Source organism: Eubalaena glacialis, chromosome 19 (genome assembly GCF_028564815.1).
Source record: "Eubalaena glacialis isolate mEubGla1 chromosome 19, mEubGla1.1.hap2.+ XY, whole genome shotgun sequence".
Classification (NCBI taxonomy): Eukaryota; Metazoa; Chordata; class Mammalia; order Artiodactyla; family Balaenidae; genus Eubalaena; species Eubalaena glacialis.
The window spans coordinates 42823417-42844242 of NC_083734.1; the positions used below are offsets into that span (position 1 = coordinate 42823417).

A 20826-nucleotide genomic window follows, 5' to 3' on the forward strand; every position below is an offset into this window, starting at 1 on the left:
ATTTTATGCAGCCATTGTGTACTGATACACACTGCTTGTCCCCACGGATCACTCGGAACAAAATGCTTATTATCAAAACTTTGCTTAAACTTATCTCCTTCCAGGCCCCTGACCTTTGGCCCACTCTTAGCCTGAGCCAACACACAACCCATCCTGAGGATAGGCTGGCTTCAGGGAAAAGCGTTCTCTGCTCTGCTCTCTCATCATGCCACCCTTTCATCCCATTCCCTGATCCTCGTTCTTTCTAGCCTTGTTTACTCCTCTCTATAAAAGAAAACCCATTTTTGCCTACCCCTTGAGACACCTGCAGATCTTATGGTCACAGCATTCTCTTTATTACATTAGACCCCCTCCCCTGACTGCCATAGTCCCTTTCCTCCCCTGCAATAATCCTTTCTAATAAAGTCTCTCTTTACTAGCTCTGGATTTGTTCTTTATTTGACAGGTTGTTTATTTTGGGGGTTATGAAACTGTTCTAAAATCGATTATGATTGCCACCTCTTCGTACTAAAAACCGTTGAACTGTACACTTTACATAGGTGAATTGTATGGTATGTGAGCTATATGTCAATAAAGCTAGTGGTGGTTGTTTTTATTTTTATTTTTTGAGCGGTTTCAAAAGCTGGGTTTTTTTAAGACTATGAAAGAAAGAAAAAAAATGTTAGCAAACGGGACAAGAAATACTGTAAATAAAAATAATACAGCCTCACAAAGGCCAAGAGGGGGAGTCTGAAGGGCAAATTGGTCAGCAGTGCTAAATCCTGTGGAGAGTTCAAGTAACATTAGAAAAGGAGAGATAATTGGTAGAATATGGAGTTTACTGGTGATTTTTAAGTGCTCTTTTAGTAGAAAGGAAGCCACCTTTTTGGATTAACTGCAGAAATTTAAGGACTGAATTGAGGGTAAGGGATATGTAGCAGCAGTTCTAGAAAACAATGAATCTGAACAGGAGAAAACGGATGGACCCAGCCTTGGGAAGGCAGGAAGGTAAAACCAATTAAGACTGTAGTTTTGGTTTGTTTATGTTTGTTTTTTATTTTTAGGATAAGAGACCAGTGCATGCTGAAGGCAGAGGAGGAAAAGAGATTTTATGGCATTTCCATTCACTTATTTTCTTGACTTTTCTGTTTATCAGCCAGACTCACTGCTTCCCTGAGACTAAAATTCTCACCCCGCAGCAAATTCCCTGTGTTCTTTGAATGTTTTCAAGCACCACACTATGCATAAATTAGCACTTAATAAATAATTCTGATTGCTTTCTGGTTCAGGAAAGCTACCCTATATACTAATGTTTGAAGGAGAAGAAAGGAAGGGATTTTTGAGGAAGAGAAATATATAAATATTATAGGCACTTTTCCTATATGTCAGAGAAGCAAGAATAGTGCTTATAAATCTGGGGAGGAAAACATCTCTGCTGTCTTTGGCAGCTGTAAGCCAGCTGCTGAAGACTGGTTTTCCATTCGGGATGGTTTCTCTGATGTGATGACACATCATTCATCCCAATCATTTATTGTTAACAAAACACACTGTATCCCTAGGATCTCTTCCAGCACGATCCAAAACTGAATGGAACATACTGCACGCTGCACCCCTCACACCTTGTTGGAGCTCCCTCAATGTAAGCTGGTAAGATTTAAGGCAGAACCTCGATAAGAGATGAGAATGCCTGTCTGCTCTCCCACCCACCTGGCCTGTACTTTCACACCTCAGGTCGCTGCAGGAAGGGTAGGGGGTGGGGTGGGGAGGAAGGCTGTACCCTGTGAACCCTTCCCTATTCTCCCAGGAAGTAGTGGGAACCTTCCCAGAGCACCTCCCACTTTGTATCAGAAACTATTTATGCATCTGTCTCCCCCTGCTACGCTATGAGCTTCTCAACAGAAGGGACTGGGCTTTATTGAAGTCCCCAGCCCAGTAGCTGGCTCCTGGTAAATAGTCACACTTTGCTGAACAAATGGATGGATAGAGGAACACGATAGAGAGCTGTGAGATTCCAGCTGCTGACACGGTTGCATCCTGGTGTTCTTTTTCTGGGCCAAAGGGTTGTTTGTTTCCATCTCTCTATCCGTTTTACAGACCCTGCCTCACCAGCTGAAAGCACACAATGGAACACTGTGCCTTTCAGCAAATAGAGTGAGCAATGGAAAATGCAAAGCATCAACCCTGAATACAAGCTATGGCATGCTGAACACAATTCCAAATGAAGAGAAACTGCTTATTTTCACTGAAATGGAGTGAAGTCCTCTGGGAAGGATTGTTTGGCTCCAGTTCTGGGTGTCGGTGTTGATAAAGCTGGTGCACCAAAGGCTCAGCACGCCCCCTGTTGGATTTAGCTGGCATTTAGTAAGAAGAGGAACAGGAGAGAAACTTGTCTGGTGCAAATACTTCTCTTGGACATAGGCAAACAGGGAGGGTAGGGCTCTTTCTGCGAAATTCTCTGTTAAAGAGGCATCAAATGAGTCAGAGGCTCCACAAATACGGACATTCCTTTTTGAAGAATTGAAATACTTTCCTGATGGGAAAATCAGATGGCATGGACTTGATTCCTTTTAGCAAGCATGCAACCACAAAAACAAATCAACCACTAAAACTCCTCTTCAGGACCCCTCCCCCACCAAGTGAGGTTTAAATTGTAATGTGTATATGTCCATTGATAGAGAACTGGTTAAATAAGTATAGTATCAATTCATCCCTACATTGGAAAACAAGGCAGCTCTGCATGCACTGATATGGAACAATCACCAAGATATATTAGTAACTGACAAAAAGCAAAGTGCTGATATATATATATGGTGTGCAGAGACTTTCTATAGACGATTCCACAAGAAAATATAACAATTGTTGTCTCCTTGGCCAGAAATTAGTTTGCTGCAGGCAGGCATAGAAAGAAAACTTCTTTTCACTATATTTCTTTGTGTGCTATTTGCAATTTGTACCTTATGTGTCACCTATGAAAATAATCTAATCAATTTTAAAAAGAACCTTATGAAGGTCCAGTAAGGTTCTCTACTGTCACTCTTCTTCCTCTCTAGAAGTCTTATCAATCTTCAGTGGAAGGAACTTAAACTGCTAAAACACATTTTCTCTCAAATTTTAAAATAAATTGGCAATCTGTCAGTTCTAGTATATAAATACATGTGATTTTATATACCAGTTCATTCTATTTGAATCTCAGATAAGAAAGCCACTTGTTTCTGTGGAAACAGCTATTGAAGTGTCAGGGGAAATATTTTGTTCAATAGCTGTTGGGACTATTCCGGATGATCCCATGCTATCCCAGGCAGTGAGCTCTTCAGCACCTTTCTGGATTGGTGGCTTCTCTGACTGGATTAATAGGGCCCAGGGTCCCCACCAAGCAGTTTTTCACTCTGCCTAATGATAATGCATGCCAGACTAGAACTGACCTTTTGCCAAGACCATCATCTATCCAGCTGGGGAAACCCAAGGTTGGTTTCCTAACCAGGGAAAAGGTTTGCAGCTTTTCTGGGGGAAAGGGAGCTGGTGCTGCTTCAGGGAACTCACAGCTCCAGTGCTGTGGGAGAGAGCAAAATGGGGGAGAATAGGCACTCTCTCTCCTCCGGACTTCTGAGCTAAGGGCCCTTCTTGATCCTGCTCAGAACTGCCTGCTCCTCGGTACCCATCATGGTTGAAAATATGTTTGTAGCTAAGCCTTAGGTCGACAGGCTGGCGGCACATACGGGTGAGCGTCTGTTCCTCTCTGTCCCAGTGAAAGATACAGCCTGCTAAGGTGGAAAGTGCAAGAGAGGAGTCCTGACACCTGGTTTGAGTGCCAAGCCAACGCTAACCTGCTGGTAACCTCCTGGCAAGTCACTTGCCCTCTCCAGGCCCTCCGTTTCTGGTCCGTCAAGTGAGCAGGTGGCGTTTGATATCTCAGATTGCTGAGTGCGAGTCTCTGGGCTCCAGAGAGATGGATGACCCCCAATCCTGCTCTCTGAGGTTAGTGTCAGCCAGGTCTCTGGGGCAGGCCGAAACACAGGGAAAGGTGATTTTTAGTGAGTAAAAAGCTTTAGTTTTTACTTTATTGCCCACCTTAATCCTCCTCTGTTAGAATAATTCTAAGAGGAACCTAGAGGAGCTTGGCGGCCCCATACCACCGCCGTGACTCTAACTTAAGTTCTCCCTTCCCTTCCGCAAACGACCCCCAACCTTTTAGAACAGTGGTGGGTAACTTCGTGGGGTGGGTAGTTAGAGGCCCCTTCGAAAAGATTGTGGAAGCCATGGATCCTTTCCCTCTCAAAAACTGGGCACAGGCAAATACTACAATATTTTGCACGTAACTTCAGGATATCCTGTCCCACCTGACGACCTAATCTAGAACTTAAAAAGGGGGAGGTGGGTTAGCCGGTGAGCGAAAAGAGCGAGAGGGAAAAGCAGAGCAACACTCTAGGACCTGTTTCCCTACCGCAGCTCACATTCCTCCTCCCCAGTCCCGCTCCCGCCGCCTCCGCTAGCAGCGGAGGCCCTAGTCTCCCGCTCCAACTATTCCAACCATCCTGGGAAGGGTGGGGCGCTCGGCTCTTGGGTCCCCCTGGGTCGCCCCCCCCCCCTTCCCCAGCATCGGTCTCCCCTTCTGCCCCGGTCCCTCCCTTTCTGGGGCCGAGCCAGCCAATGGGCGACGAGACTCCGGGGTTTGGCCTGGGAGCCGGGCAACTCACCGATCCCCCGCCCCACAGTTCTGGCCGCCATCCCGGTGCGCACGGACGCGGCTCGAATTCCCTCCGCCATCCGCTCTCTCTCACTCTGACCCCTCCCGCTCTTCCTCTTCTCCGGGTCTCCCGCTTCAGCTCCAGCTCCACCCGGCCGGCCCCGCACGGCTCCGGGCAGCCATGGAGGACACCCAGCTCCACATCATCGAGCAGCCGCTTCCCGGGTACCCCGACGCCGGGGACCAGGGGTCCTCCACCATGGGGGCTCCGGCGGCGGAGGAGCCGTCGGGGGCCGGCTCTGAGGAGCTGATCAAATCGGACCAGGTGAACGGCGTGATGGTACTGAGCCTTCTGGACAAAATCATCGGCGCCGTCGACCAGATCCAGCTGACTCAAGCCCAGCTGGAGGAGCGGCAGGCGGAGATGGAGGGCGCCGTGCAGAGCATACAGGGGGAGTTGAGCAAGCTGGGCAAGGCACACGCCACCACCAGCAACACCGTGAGCAAGTTGCTAGAGAAGGTGCGCAAGGTCAGCGTCAACGTGAAGACCGTGCGCGGCAGCCTGGAACGCCAGGCCGGCCAGATCAAGAAGCTGGAGGTCAACGAGGCCGAGCTGCTGCGGCGCCGCAACTTTAAAGTCATGATCTACCAGGTGAGCTGGCGGGCGGACCGCGCCCAGAGGCCCGCCGTCCCCCGCCCGGGGCTTGGGGTCGGGGGGACCTACCCGAGGCGCGGCTCTCCCGCCAGCCTGGCCCGGCTCGGGGGACCCGCCCTCCTTCCAGCGAGCGTTCCTGGGGTGGAGTGGGGTGGGCGGCGGGCTCCTGGAGCGCACAGAGGGGCGCGCTCTGCATCCTGCGCTCCCTCACCCAGCCCCTCCCTCCGGTGTCAAACGCGTAGCGGAACCTAGTTAGGGGATTGGACTCGGGGACACTGCCCCTCGCAGATCGCTCCCGACATGGCTCTGTCAAAAGTCTTTCTACTTGGAGGAAGTTTTGGGGAGAGCCGGGGTGCCTGGCGGCCGCCGGGGCCCGCTGTAAGCAGACACTGGCGGCGCGGCCCGTGTTTGGGGCCTCCGGCGCTGCCCGCCCGATATAGCGGGTGATTCAGGGCTCAGGCACGCACCGCGGGGGCTGCGCCAGGCGAGGGACGCGACTGCCAGCACGCCCCCGCGGACCCCGCATCAGCCTAGGCCGCCTACGCCACCCCCTCGCTGTGATCTGCTCCCGCCTCGCGGCACTTTCGGCCCTTGGGGACACCCTAGCCCGCGGCGTGCCTGTACCCTCAGCCTGTTGGAAGCAGCCGGCGGGAGGGTGGTGGCCCGCGGCCTGAGGAGTGCTAGAGGGGCTGGTGGAGGGGAGGGGACAGCCCCCCACACCCGGGGCCCCGCGATCTGGGCGCGGTGAGTCACCCCGCATGCCTGCGGGGGCGGCCGAGGAGCTGGAGGACAGGCGGCGGGAGGCTGGCGCGCCCCAGGCTCTGCCCAGACAGCTTGTTGCTTCCTTTGCACCTCTCCCCATTCCTCCCGCCTGGATGAAAATGAAGTTTTGTATCCTAACCCCACGTAAACCTGGGAATCTCAGCACTGCTGCTCCTCTCCACTCTGCCTCCTCAATCCCATTAGGGGTGGGTCTGAGCGGAGCACTCCGTGATCTTTGATGGCGTGGGAATGTGCCCAGCCTCGCCTCCTCTCTGCTTCCCGCGTGCCTGGTTGATGTTCCCACCCAAGGAGGTGAGATCGTGGGGGTGGAAGGGTTAGTCTATGTCCCCTCTTCCCCTTCCTGCCCCTCCCGAAGGGAATGGAAAGAAAAGAAGGCCAGATTTCCCACATCCCCCCAGGGAGAGGACCTCTGTCAGGAAGCTGTGGTTTCACTGACTGCTCAGAGGCCCTGGTACACTGGGTTCTGAGTGACCATCAGGGATGTGGTGAGGTCCTTGGCTTGGTCAGTGTGGTGGAGCTAAGAGAAATGCAGACTGGGACAAGTTTGGGGGCAGTAGACACACGTGAGCTGACACTTATCTGAGGAGGTGGTGGTGGGACAGAGGCTGAAGTGGCGCTCCCCCAACCCGCTGGCGCCCAGGGACTCCTCCTGAGAGGTACTTGGCCTTTAAGCAGTTTGCTTCCCCCATATAGCACTAGCTGATAGAAAATATTTGCCCAGAATTGTTTCTATTTAATTTAACTGCTCTGAGGAAGTAGGATGGGGTGTGTGTGTGTGTGTGTGTGTGTGTGTGTGTGTGTGTGTGACTTTTAAAGAGAACTGCCTAGTGCTGGGGTACATCAAAGGAAGGAGAACAGGGCAGGGGTGTGGGGCAGCAAGCTAGCTCTGTCTTTTCTCCAGAGCCTGGTGTGGTAGAGAGGAGCCATGTAGGGCTTGGATGGGTAACCCTTCTCACTTGAAATGTCCCAGACTGCAGAACCTGGGAAAATTCTCAGCCTGGAGGTAAACCTCCTTATGTCAAAGATGGAGATTCTGAGAGGACAGATATGGAGAGAGACTTCTGTGCAGAGGCCAATGGCGTGTCTCTGTTACTGCCTCTGGCAGTTGGCACGGATTGTGTGTCTGTATATTGTGTATCTGCCGTGGGGAGGGGATCTAATCACAGGGTGGCTTTGACTGCATCAAGGCCAGTGGGGGACAGAGAGTTGAGGGAGAAGGAATGGCTCAAGCTGGGGACCCTGAGCCCCCAAACCACAGGAGAAATAACTAATACCTAAAGTGGTCCCAACCCACAGAGGAGCTCAGAGGTAAGGAAAAGATTCCAGCAACAGGGAATCTTCCCTGAGTTGCAGAGCAGATGTTCCAGGTGGGGGCGAGGGGGTGGGGTACTCAGCTGCTGGAGGAAGTTGGAGGCTGCTCCTGCCTGAGATCTGCAGGCCTGGGAAGAGAATGAGGTAAAAATAGCTCTGGGCCTTGGCAGACCTAATAGGGAAGATTGGGGGCAGCAACATTTACGATAAACTCAGGCTGAGGGGGTAGGATGTTTGGGTGGCCAGGCAGAGAGATCTGGAAAAAGGCCTCCTGGGATGATGTGAATTTTCCAGTGTGGGAGCAGGGGAGGTGGTACGGTATTCCCCACTGCAGATGTGGGAGGTGGTGATGTGGCAAGGGGGGGTGAGGTGGAGGGAGCATGAAAGGGTGGGAAGGCCCCAGCTGCGGGATCAAGCCATCTGGCCTCCCACACCTTCTTCCTGGGGGATAAAGGAGGGAATCCCTTGTGTGACCCCACCCAGATTCAGGGAACTGCTAGACATAATGATTTCACGGGTTAAGTTTGCATTTGACACCTCCCTACACAGACACACACACACACACACACACACACACACACGAAATTCAGCCGTTCCCATCACAGGATATCAGGGCCCTCACCTTGAACCCACTTATGAGTCATTACTGTCCTTCTTTGGCATTTCCCTTCCTGTCTCCCAAATGAAAACTAGCAGTTTGGCATCCCATCCTGTCAGGCGACACCTCATTAGGCAATAGCTAGTGAACGAGAGAAGTGAATTCTACTAGTAGCTAGGGGTAGTGGACTGAGAACTGCTGGGAAGATCAGGCCGACTGTGGGCACCATGCAAATAGGAGGAGTTGTGGTCATTAAGGAGCCAATTCTCCCAGATGACGACTAATTTGGATATTGTTAGGGTTCTTTTAGAATCCAGAAAGGGAGGCTAAACATTTTCCGAAGTAGTTTTGATGAGGCAGTTTTGATGAGGCATGGGTCCTACCCATGGACCCATCAGACCTGCTCCAAGTGCTTGAGGACAGGACCAGGAAGCATTTAAGGGCTTAGGTGGCTCATGGGCATTAAAGGGGAGGATACCAGGACTGGAATGAGGGCCTGCTGGCTTCTCCTCCTCAAATCCTAACCCAACCTATAGCTCCTTCCTGGACTCAAAGCAAATCAGCGCTATCTGGTTCCAGAAGAACCCCACACTTTTATCCAAAATTCTTCCCAACTTGGGGCTCTGGTCCCTCTCACCCCCTACCCCAGTGGCCTAGCAGAGAGAGTGTTTACCATACCCTTCCTCCAAAGAGCTAGCTTTGGGTTGTTTTTCCTGGTCACTGGATCCAAAGCAGGGAGCATGGGAGCATATTCTTAGGCGTATTCCTAAGACCAAAGGAAATCATACTCTTCCCTCTGATTTTTTTTTTTAAAGCAAATAAAGTCTGACTATTGTAAAGGTCAAAATCAAAAAGGGAGGAGATGGCACAGAGTGGGCAACTGATAGGGAAAGGGAATATTGTTGCTAGGCCACCAACTGCAGAGATGAGTGGTGGTTTGTTCTATTATTTTGAACCATACCATTGTGAATATTTCATCATTCTGTCACTGTAGACTTTTGGAGCTGGAAGATGCCTTGGAGATAATCACCTTCGGCTCTTTTATTTTGTAATGGAGGAAGCTGAGGCCCAGAGAGGGGAAGTCACTTGCCTACTGTCATTCAAGTAATTGGGGGTCAAAGCTGGGGCAAGAGCCCAGGTGTACCCCTTCTTCTGCTACACTTTCTGTTCCCGGCCTCCCCCTTCTGTTCCCGGGCTGTGTAGCAGAAATCAGGCAGGAGGCTAGCCCTAAGCTAGTTCTGGCTCCTTCATTCTCTGATGGAGATAGTTGCACAGTCCTGGCACTGGGGCTGCTGTGTGTGTGTGTGTGTGTGTGTGTGTGTGTGCACGCGCGCACAGTGTTAGCTGAGTGGCTAAGGTTGGCGGCCATTAGCTGCTCAGCCTCATAGTGCTGAAGCGGAGGCAATGTGTGGTCACCAATGGCAGTGGAGGAGAGGGGTGCAGGGTATAAGGAGTGGAGCTCCCTGGCCAGCAGGGGTGTCCCCTGGCTAAGAGAGGACCACATTGGCTCTTTTCTCCTCAGCCTCCCTGCCACTCCCCTCTTCCCCCTGTATCCTACAGGGAAGGTGGGCACCTGCTGCTTTGGGTATTTGTGGCTACACACCTTACTCAACACTGTTGTCGCTGGAGTCTGGTATTGCCCCTAAATATCCCTCTCCCCTGACTTCTCCTGATTGTCCAAAGCAACAGTGGCAGCTCAGCCACTCAGGAGGGAGAGTTGGGAGCTGCTGCTGGGTGCCTTAGGACATAGGCCCACTGGTTGTAAAAATAGCTTGGTTTTGGGGGGTTTTTTTGGCCGTACCACGCGGCATGCAGGATCTTAATTCCCCAACCAGGGATCGAACCCATGCCCCCTGCAATGGAAGTGCAGAGCCCTAATTACTGGACCGCCAGGGAATTCCCAAAAATATCAATAGCTTGGTTTTTGACCCTGATTTCTCTGTGCATCTGGGTGTCTGATGGCCTATAAGTGGGTGGGGGGATGGGTGGCAAGGGAGGCAGGAGGTGGGGATGTGGCCAAAGGGAAATAGCCAGGATGTCCCTCTTCCATGCCTCTCCCTCTCCTTATCCGGGGCGGCACCCGTGCCCACCCTGCCCTGGGGAATAAGTGGGATCAGCAGCATCTGACTCAAGACAGTGAAGCTGTCTGCCTTCTCTTTTACTCCTTGGAGACTCCCCAGTTGGAGTCTAACAAGTGGCCTCTTAGAAAACTCCTTCCCCGCCCCCAGCAGCTTCTTTCCCCCATCACTGCAACCTCCAACAGCATCATCCCACGACCACAGCTGGGTCAGGGTAGAAGGTAGGAGGCCAAGGATGGGACTGGGGAAGATTCTAGAGGGAGGCAGGGAGGGGGTTCTGATTAAATTGTGGTTATTAATTCATGGGCCTGGGTTTGTCCCTCCCCTTTCGGCTCTTGTTGAAGCATTTAAACTGTGGTGTCTTTCCATCCTAATCCTTGTGTGCTCCCCTGCCCTCTACTCACCAGCCCCAACTCTGCATGCCAACCAAGGCCTCCTCCTCCCAACTCTGTCCGCACCCATCCCAAGCCCCACTTAAACCCCTTTTCCTCATCTTAGCCCAAGAAGAAGCTGAATGTACCCTCAGACCTGGCCACACCCAAGATCGTGCCTTTTGACCTTCTGCCTGAGACTGAGCCTTTTGACCTGAAGCCTGAGACAGTGCCTGAGCTCCCACCCTTTGACCAGACACCTAGGACCCTGCCCTATTACCCAGAGCCTGGGCCTCTGCCCACCCCAGAGGAGCCAACAGCCAGTGGGGGCACTTAGGGTCTCCTGGGTCACATGGGGCCATGGGCATGGGGTGTCACGTCCCCAGTCCACCACCAGCTCACTGCTTAGCAGTGGCCAGTCCGGGGTGGCTGGTCTCTTCCAAGCCACTGCCCCTTGTGACTGGGTGATGGGTATTGTGAAAACACTCTCTCATTATGGGGAGTTCAAGTGATGGGGTGGGAGGTGATGGGAAGGGCCATTCCCTACGTCTTGGTTTCTGTCTTAACAGTAGACACTCCAGACACCACACCTGAGCTGCACCCACTGCTGCCTGCATGAGATAGCCTGCAACTGCCCACACTTCTGATTCCCCCTCCCCTCCCCCTCTGCCTTCGCCTCAGGGACAGACCAGTTTGGCCCCAAGCCTCTTTGGAGAGGGCCCTCATGAAGCCCAGGCCTGGGGTCTGTTCTGTGCCCTCTCCACCCCCTCTCTATAGTTCGGGAAAATATTGACACTTATTTTTTTCCAGTTTTTTTTAGAAAATGTTTTGCAAAGAGATCCCTCATGTTTGCCAGATCCTGCCTTGGGTGGGGCACCCAAAAGCTGCCAACTCAGAGAGGCCAGAAGGGGGTACATTTTCACTGGCTCTGGCCTCCCTATGGCACAGTGTTTCTCAACCTTTTTTTTGTTTGTTTAATATGATCATTCTCCTAAGGAGTCCTTTTAGACATTTTTTTCCCCTAATTGTCCTCTCCCCCATGAAATTTTTTTTTATTTGAATTTTATTTTATTTTATTTATTTTATACAACAGGTTCTTATTACTTATCTATTTCCCATGAAATTTTAACACTACAGATATACTACATATCAGGACTCTTTGGAGCACCACAAACTATTGCAATATCTAAGATTCGTGCCCTCCCCCGCAAGAACCAATTTCCGCCCACTTGGGGGCAGCATGCCCCCTGTTGAGAATCATGCTATAGCAGAAAAGAAGGACCCTTCTACCTTTACTGTCTTTCACCCCCTTGTCCTAGCAACCTAAAGTGGAGGTCCTGAGTTTTTAAGACTGCCCTCTCTTTCACCTCTCTCCATCTGCACCCTCCTCTAACGTGGTCTCTGAGCAGATCCAGATCCTGGGTCTCTGAATGACCTCTCCAATGTCTTCTCTGGCCATTCGCAGGCAGTGATTGGGGACAGAACTAAGTGAAGAGAGGCTCTACCCAGAGCCATATGACACTTGTCCCTTCTCCCTGACAAATGTGAAGTGCCTGGCCAAGGACCAGGCAAATAGTAGATGCTCAATTAAATTATAATTATATAAAAATTTTCCTAAGTCAGAGAATCTTAAGTTTATATAGCGGGGTTAGGGAGTGGAGAGGAAGGGGCTGGGACCCATCCTGGGGCTCCTCTAAAATTCATCCTGGACTGGTGCTTTCCTGGGTCGGGGAGCTGTGTGTGCTTGGTGGGGGGCAGGGGAAGATGTGCATGCTTTTGTTCAGACCTGGTCATTAAAGGTAACTCTGGAAACCAAGCCTGTTGGGACTGGTGGTTTTGTTTAATAAAAACGTAGAAACAGAACAAACAGAGCTCTCCCTCCTTGCCACCCTGAGGCCCCTCCTTTAGCTTAGGAGCTCTGCCAGGGAAGTAGGGATGGCACAGGGGTGCCCAGCCTCTGTGCCCAGGGTTGGGGGAGGTGCTTTGGGATTGTGTTGCTGGTTGTTGTAGCAACAGGCCAACTGGGTGGGCCCAAGACAGCACTCCAAAGCTGTGAGTCATAGGGGAAACCTGGCTTGGAAACGGGGAGAAAAGACAAAATCCATTAATGGAAGCAAAAAGCTAAAGTCATGGTGGTATACCCTCTCCAGCGCCAATCCACTGGATATTATCCGGGACTTAGGTCAAACAGTTTCTTCCCCTATCCCCTGACCTTCCACCAAGAAGGCAGCTCCTCTGGTGTAAGCCATCACTCTGGAGGAAGCCTACAATGAATGGCTTCCAAGTACCTTTCTGGACTGGGGGGAGACAACCCCAGATCCAGGAATAAACCTCCCCTCGCTGGGATTGCTCCCTGATGTTGTATTTGAGACCTTTGACCAGGCACTAGGAAGACACGATTGGCTACAAGAAGTCTGGAACTCTCTCCCCAGCCTTGTTCACGTTCAAATTCAGCTGGCAGAGACCTTTATCTAGGAAGCCAGAGGCCAGGAAAACCAGCCAGCTCAGCCTTTAGGGGTTGCAGTGGAGCAGAGGGGAGAATCAGGGGTGCTGGGGTGGGGCAGGGAGACAATGTGGATCTGTTTTCCAGCAGCAGAGACTGTTTCCTGACTATTTCCCACCCATCACACTTAATCCTTCCCTTAATTCATCCACAGTCTGAGCTTAGTGAAAGGAGGCATTCTCCTTCAAACGTTGGGGAGCGTGGGTGGGTTTTTAGACTAGGAGGCTGTGAAGGAGAGATCAGAGCTGATATTTTTTGATACTAGGGCTGCCGGTAAATTCTGGGTGGAGATGGATGAAGAAGTAGCCAGGAGTTTAGATGATAGAGAGTCCTAAAATGGTGTGTAAGAGAGAGCGCTCGGGTAGAAGGCAGGGAGAAGTGATTGCAAAAGGGAGACCCAAAGGGTACAACTGGGAATCAGAGGGACTGCTAAGAGAGATTGGGACCCTCCTACACTCAGAGCAAGGAAAACACCCATTCAATGCCTCCATGAGTGATAAGAAGCAGAGGATGGACGGACTGCCACAGGATGCCCATGATAGTACCCAGCCAGCTGTGGCAGGTGGAGACTACAAGTCCCAGCATGCCCTGAGCCCTGGTCACCTTGCCTGCTGGGAGATGTAGTTGAGTAACGAGAGCTTGAGGTGGCTTGGTGCCCAGCAGAGCCGGTGCCCAGTTTGGGAGAAGAGGTGGAGCCAGCATTCCCTCTTTGTCCCTGCTAATAATATTGACAGGGAGGGAAGGAAGTTGGGAGGAGGTGTTCCTAGTTTTCAATGTAAACCAGGAAACTCTGTGGGGATGTGGATGGGAGGGAAGAGGAAAGAGGTTGGGGGCTGGGGAAGGAATTTCTGTAGCAGGTGGTACAGAGATACCAAGCAGCCAACGTATACGTGTATGTGCGTGCGCGTGTGTGTGTTTATGGGACGGGTCAGCTCGTGTTGCCTCATTTTTCTCAGATGGGGTTTTCTTACAATTCTGCGAAACAATCTTCAGAAAACCCTTTAGAAAAACTACTGCCTATCATTCCTTTGTATGAAGTCCCTAAAGAGAGTCTGGGCCAAAGAGGAGAGCCTGTTTACATTCTGGGTTATGTACCCTTTTCCTGTCTGTGCTCAATCTCCCCTACCTTCTGGTGAGAGGTGATCCTGAGATTCTGAAATGTTGGTCCAGAGTCAGGATCTTAGAAAATCTTCCCGGAATGGAAAACAGTGCTGGTGCTAGGTGTTCCCAGGGGAAGAGGGAAGAACTGGCTCTGAGCTCCAGGATCTCTTGCCCTCCTACTCCTGGTCTCTTGAGCTCCTGTTTAGGGGGAAAAGAGCAAGAATGGAAAAGCAATCTCTCCCTTCCATTCCAAGGCAGGGACGTCAGAACCAGAAGAAACGTCCAGGTTGGGAAGAAAACATGTCCTCGGCTCCCAGCCAGCTTCTTCCTCTTTCCTCAATTTCTACATGAGGGTGGAGAATGTCCACTGGTGGAGCCAAACAGTATGAGGCGGGGGAGGGAGATAGGGCCACAGCTCTGCTTCCCTAATACTGGTTCTTCTGAAATGATACGAAGTCTGGGAAACGCACTCCCTTTATGGTAAACTTGCCTTCAAGTTACCCTACTTGGGGGCCGCCTGAGATTGGCTGTGAGCTCATCCTCCTACCCGTACCCCTCAACCTAAACAGACTCTGCCCTTTGGTTTTTGGCCTGGCTTGGGCAGTGTGGGGCTCAGTGCACCAGAGGGCGCTCTGCCCACTTCCAAAGTTAAGTTGTGGTCCCTGGGACGCAAAGGGTAAGGACTGGTTTAAAATGGGTGGTCGCAGGGCTCAAGGAGACGGTTGGAGGGCTGCAGAGATACTTAACTAAAGTGCGAAAACACAGGCCAGACTCCGATCCGAAGCTCGGTTCCCTCCTCGCCCTGTCTGTATAGTTACTATTCATTCAATACATATTTCTTGAGCGCCCACGAGGTGTCCAGCTCTGTGCCAGGCGCTGGGGATACAACGGCGAGCAAGTCCAGGCCGATTTCACGGGTACCACGAACTCCGCAGGATCACGGGTGCCACCGCCCAGCCCCGGGTTCGCCCGGCGTCCCCCCAAGTCCCCGCCCAGTTCTCCGGCTCTGCCCCCTCATCTGTTCGCTCTGATCTCCCTTTAGGATGAAGTGAAACTGCCGGCCAAAGTGAGCATCGGCAAGTCCCTGAAAGAGTCGGAGGCGCTGCCCGAGAAGGAAGGCGACGAGCTGGCCGAGGGCGAGCAGCCCGAGGAGGACGCGGCGGTGCTCGAGCTGTCGTCGGACGAGGCGGTGGAGGTGGAGGAGGTCATCGAGGAGTCGCGCGCCGAGCGCATCAAGCGCAGCGGCCTGCGGCGCGTGGACGACTTCAAGAAGGCCTTCTCCAAGGAGAAGATGGAGAAGACCAAGGTGCGCACCCGCGAGAACCTGGAGAGGACCCGCCTCAAGACCAAGGAGAACCTGGAGAAGACGCGGCACACTCTGGAGAAGCGCATGAACAAGCTGGGCACGCGCCTTGTCCCCGCCGAACGGCGGGAGAAGCTTAAGACCTCGCGAGACAAGCTGCGGAAGTCCTTCACGCCCGATCACGTGGTCTACGCGCGCTCCAAGACGGCGGTCTACAGGGTGCCGCCATTTACCTTCCACGTCAAGAAGATCCGCGAGGGCGAGGTAGAGGTGCTGAAGGCCACCGAGATGGTGGAGGTAGGCGCCGACGAAGAGGAGGGCGGCGCGGAGCGCGGTGAGGCGGCCGACCTGCTGCGCGGGAGCAGCCCCGACGTGCACACGCTGTTGGAGATCACCGAGGAGTCGGACGCCGTGTTGGTGGACAAGAGCGACAGCGACTGAGCGGGGCGCCGGGCTGTGCCCGGGAGGCCGCGCCGCCCCGCCTCTCCCCGCCCCGCCCCGATTCCTTTCTCTCTCCGAACTTTCTCTGTCGCATTCTCTCTCGGCCCCAAACGGGCTGGGATATTTCTAAATTGAGAACACCTCCCCTCAAGTAGCACCCCTCCGAGTCTTACGGCTGTTAAGACGGGAGGGGGAGGCAGCCTGCACCATGGACAGCCCCAGTTTAGGCATATGCTGGGTGGAAATGCAGAGGGCGGTGATGCACGTCCTGGGGATCCAAGTCGGGGATCCTAGAGGAACTTGCTGTCGTTTCCATGTTTGGGCCCCCCTTGGGCAAGCTGCCTTCCCCCCACTTCTCCGTGACACTCACACCCAGCTGCTGTCATTCCTGCTCACTGAGCTCTTCTTTCTCATTCTGATCCCTGGCGGCTTCAAAGCCAAAATTACCATGAAAGGGAAGAGTGAATCTTGAAGAGGCCCCTTGCTCACATGGGAGACCCCATACTGGAAGGATGTGAAAGCAGCTTTGGGGAGCATCTGGGGCAGTGTCGGGGGAGAGAGGGCAGAGTGAGCCGTGACCCTGGATGAGGGTCTAGTACAGGCTGTATCTGCAAAAGGTCCCAATAAGGAAGGCTGGAGCCAGGCAGAGCCCTTGGGGAGCAGGTGGCGGGGGGGGGGGCACTTAACGGTTTATGCATCTGCACCCAGGAGCACATGGCTATGGTTTTGAAAGAGAACAGGAAATAGTAGAAGGTGGAAATGGGTGAAAATGTCCATTAGCAGCGTGAGAAACACAGCACAAGAATCCCATCTTACTGGGGTTCTCCGAGGACAGCAGGACCATTTTCAGGATAAGAAGGGAGGGCAATGTGAGAAATCCGAGATCCGAAGAAGAGAGAGGTGAGCCTCACCCCATGCCTCCACTGGGCATGGTGCTCCAGGGGCAGCCCATTTCTCAAAGCCCAGAAAATTAAGGTCCCAGAAGAGGGCAGCACCAGGCTGCGGAGAGCTGGTAGTTAGGAGGGAGATGGACGGGGGGAAAAGAACTAGGTGCTAAAGGCCAGGCCACCAAGCTGAGAGCTGGAGGGGAGGGGAGGACAATGTAGAATTCCTGTGTGTAGAGCAGGCCAGACTTGGCTCACTCCTGGCAGTTTCTTCTCAAGTTCCTTCCCTAGAGCTAGTTATAATAAAGCTGCAGAACTTGCCAAGACTTCCTTGGCCTTGTGGGTTCCTCTCCTGACTCTTTGGGGTGAGAGGGGTGCTGCTTCCAGTCCAAAAGCCTGATTTCTGATCAGGTTCTCCTCAGGACACTTTAGTCCCCCTGTTCCTCCCCAGTAACAGCGGCTTGTCAGAAGCAAGGACAGACCCCCTCACCCCCAAGTCACAGCCGGAAGAGGAGGGCTGAAGGCTCCCTCGTTCGCCCCCTACCTCCTCTACTTTATCTTCTCTGCTCTGCATTATAGAATTGCAGCTAATTGTCTTTTAAGGGGTGGAGGGAGGGAGCCTGGGGACACATCTTTTTTACAATACAAAGCTTTGCTTTTTTTTTTCCTCTTGGTTCCCTTCTCTCTTCTGGATGGTTGGAGGCACGTTGGCTGAGGGAGGATGGGGATTGTGGGACGAGGTCCCTTGGTGCTGATGGGCTGAAGGGGCCGGAGTTGTGGGCAGATACAGTTTCCTGTGGGCTCTGGGGAGCCTCTCGTGTTGCTGTGTCCTGGTGAGCAGCCCGACCAATAAACCTGCTTTTCTAAAAGGATCTGTGTTGGATTGTATTCTCCGAAGGCAGTTACATGGGATGAGTTCCAGAGGACAGGAGGGAACCAGGGAGGGAAAGAGACAGAGAGAGGACCTTGGGTTTAAATGGGCCTCACTTGCCTGGGTGGGCAGTGGGGGTGGGGTATTGTTATCATTCCCATTTAGAAATGGAAAAACACACACACACACACACACACTGACTGGTCTAAGGTCATGTAGCTGGTAAATTGTGGAGCTGGGATTCTAAGGCAGGCAGCCTGGCTCCAGTCTGTTTAACTGTGTCTGTAATCTCGTACTATCTAGATCCGCTTCTCGCTGTCAGAGCTTTAGTCTTCCAGACCCACCCAGTTAACTCTACTCAGCGTGAGCTTCCCCCAGATTCACGCTGCCAGATCAGACCTAGAGGAGTTAGTCTAGGGGAGAGGAAACGTCAGAGGCCCTGACTCAGAGGCCTGAATGTCATAGAGAAAGGATTCCAGTGCACGGTATAGATGCCAGTCATAAGCACACAGCATATTTAATTCTCCCCACAGCCCTGGGATGGGCACCTCTTTTTTTTTTTTTAAGATTTATTATTTATTTATTTATTTTTGGCCGTGTTGGGTCTTAGTTGTGGCACACGGGATCTTTGTTGAGGCATGCAGGATCTTTTTCGTTGTGGCGCACGGGCTCGTTGTTGGGGTGCGTGGGCTTCTTTCTAGTTGTGGCGTGCGGGTTTTTTCTCTTCTCTAGTTGTGCTCCAGGGCGCGTGGGCTCAGTAGTTGTGGCGTGCGGGCTTAGTTGCCCTGCGACATGTGGGATCTTAATTCCCTGAGCAGCGATCAAACCTGTGTCGCCTGCATTGTAAGGTGGATTCTTTACCACTGGACCATCCTGGAAGTCCCTGGGCACCTCTTTCATTGTCTGTACAGTCTCTCTTCCCCATGAGCAGCCTGCCCTACCTGCCCACAAGTTATGGATTTCCTAGAGCAATGGACACAAATCATCATGTGGGTTCCGCCAGCATCAGAATCACCTGGGGAGTGGTGTCCCTAATAAAAACAATGTCATTTCTGGGGCTGTATCCCAGCCTCCTGCTACTACCTCAAACAAGCTGAGTCCTTCCTCACGAGCCATACATTTCCCTTGGACTCCCCTGCTGCCGCCCCCAGCAGCAAGCACAGAAGTCTCGAGTTCTAAATCCCCCAGAAAGGGTTGGCTTTCCTCCAAAAAAAATGAAAACTAACACAACATTGTAAAGTAACTATACTCTGATAAAAATTAATTAAAAAAAAGAAATGAAATTCTACTATACTATACTCTGATAAAAATTAATTAAAGAAATGAAAATTGAGGCTGAAAATTCAGAGCCTGGGAGCCAGGAAAGCCAGGAGAAACCCACTAAGGATCCTCCTTCCTCTGGGATGTAGAGGTGCAGCTGTGAGAAGCAGGGAATGACGTCAGGACCCCAGCAGTGGAGTGATAAGCCTGAGGGAAACGAGGAAGGGCCCTGGGATAGCAAGCCGTTGTTTACTTCTCTTACCCACAGCAACAAGGCTCCTGGCCCCTCCCCCTTTGTTTCTACAAGCTTCCCCCCTCACTGGTCCACCACACTTTCAATACCAGCTGAGTTACTTTGCTGTAACTTCCCTACCCAGTTCTATTCTGGGCACTACTTTGTTAGAAGCGGCCCTAATTCTCTGAATAGCCACTTTTCTGCTGGCCCCTGCACCATGGCATTCCTCCTTTACGTCACAGCGTGGGGCCGCAGCCCCAGAAGCTCTCCCCACATCAGAAATATTCCTTTTCTTCTCTTGCGACTGAAGGGAGTAGGAGGCTTTAAAGAAACAGCTGCCTACCGATGAACGTTCCAAGGTCGCACTCCCACAAAGCATCTTTTTTACCAACCGGTCATGAACTTGCCCATCCATCATTAACACTATTTCCATGGGTTAGAATCAGACAATAAACTAGGGGTATTTTCTCTCAAAGGATCCCATCAAATGTTACCTGTTTTGACCAAAAAAAAAAAAAAAAAAAAGGACAACCTAAAAGTTGAGTTATGTTTTATTCGGCAGACATATTGAGGGTTCAAGCCTGGGATACAGCATCTCAGATAACACTGAGAAATTGTTCCGAAGAGGCGAGAGGGGGAGCCAGGATGTATAGGAGTTTTGCAAAAAGGCCAGGTAGTCAGAACATCAAAAGATTATTGTTAATTAAAGAAATCCAGTCATCTCAAGTTAATGAAATTAGCGCTGTTTTACGTGTGGGAAGATGCAAAATCTGGGCTCATTAAAATCATTCCTTTGATATGCACCTCAGCTACTGGGGCCAGTATCCTGTGTTTTCTCATCCTGAGTCTCCTCAGGGTGCACCATTGGGGATGGCTGCAGCAGTTGACTGCAGGATGGCTGGCATTCTTTGTTTCTATCCTGAGTTCCTTCAGGGCTCACTGTTGGAGCAGCTGTAATATGGTGGCTTGATGGCTGCAACATCCTTTGTTTACTGATAATGGCAGGCAGCCTTCTTAAATCACACCTGGGATCTAAGGAAGTTCCTCTACAGCCTCAGATTGAGTTATCAGGTCTCTAAATGGTGCCTCCAAAGTCCTTATCCCTAAGAGGTAACTTTCCATTGGGGTCAGGAGAAGACAGCTGCAACCAATCTTGGACTGGGCCAGACCTCATTTGCTCTCACCTGGAGTATTTGAAATGACTTTAGATTCTCTTTCCAATCCTATTCCCCACATTACTGCTAGTTAGAGATGGAGATAGAGATAGATACAGATATAAATAGAAATATAGACATAGATATTTATATAGATTTTTTTTTTAATGAAAACATACTTTACAGTTTAAATGTCTTCCTTTGACCAAAGGGTTAAACTCCTTGGCATGCCTCACAGGATCCCTTGACAGTTTGGTCCCTGCCTTACTGTTCTTCAATATACTCTTTAGGAGTCTGCTGGTCAGAAATGGACCACAGGGACTTCCCTGGCCCTCCAGTGGTTAGGATGCCACACTTTCACTGCCGAGGGCCTGGGTTCAATCCCTAGTTGGGGAACTAAGATCCCATAAGCCACGTGGTGTGGGCAAAAAAAAAAAAAAAAAGAAAAGAAAGAAGGAAATGGACCACACACTTTGAGGCCCGTGGGCCTTTGCTCAGGTTGTTACCGCTCTCTGGAATGGCCTCCCTCTTTCCACCTCCCCGCGTAAACCAACCTCTTCCCCAGCTCCACCCAAGCCATACTGATCATTCCCTCCTCAGGGCCTCCATAGAACT

General features: G+C 51.6%; 1 protein-coding gene across 1 annotated transcript; it reads left to right on the plus strand.

Annotated features, from left to right (window-relative positions):
- Positions 1-4667: 4667 nt before the first annotated feature.
- CAVIN1 (caveolae associated protein 1) lies at positions 4668-17563 on the plus strand. Its single transcript, XM_061175480.1, has 2 exons — positions 4668-5315; positions 15106-17563. Exons 1-2 carry the CDS (start codon positions 4845-4847, stop codon positions 15805-15807), a joined length of 1173 nt encoding a protein of 390 aa, XP_061031463.1. The 5' UTR covers positions 4668-4844; the 3' UTR covers positions 15808-17563.
- Positions 17564-20826: the final 3263 nt, after the last annotated feature.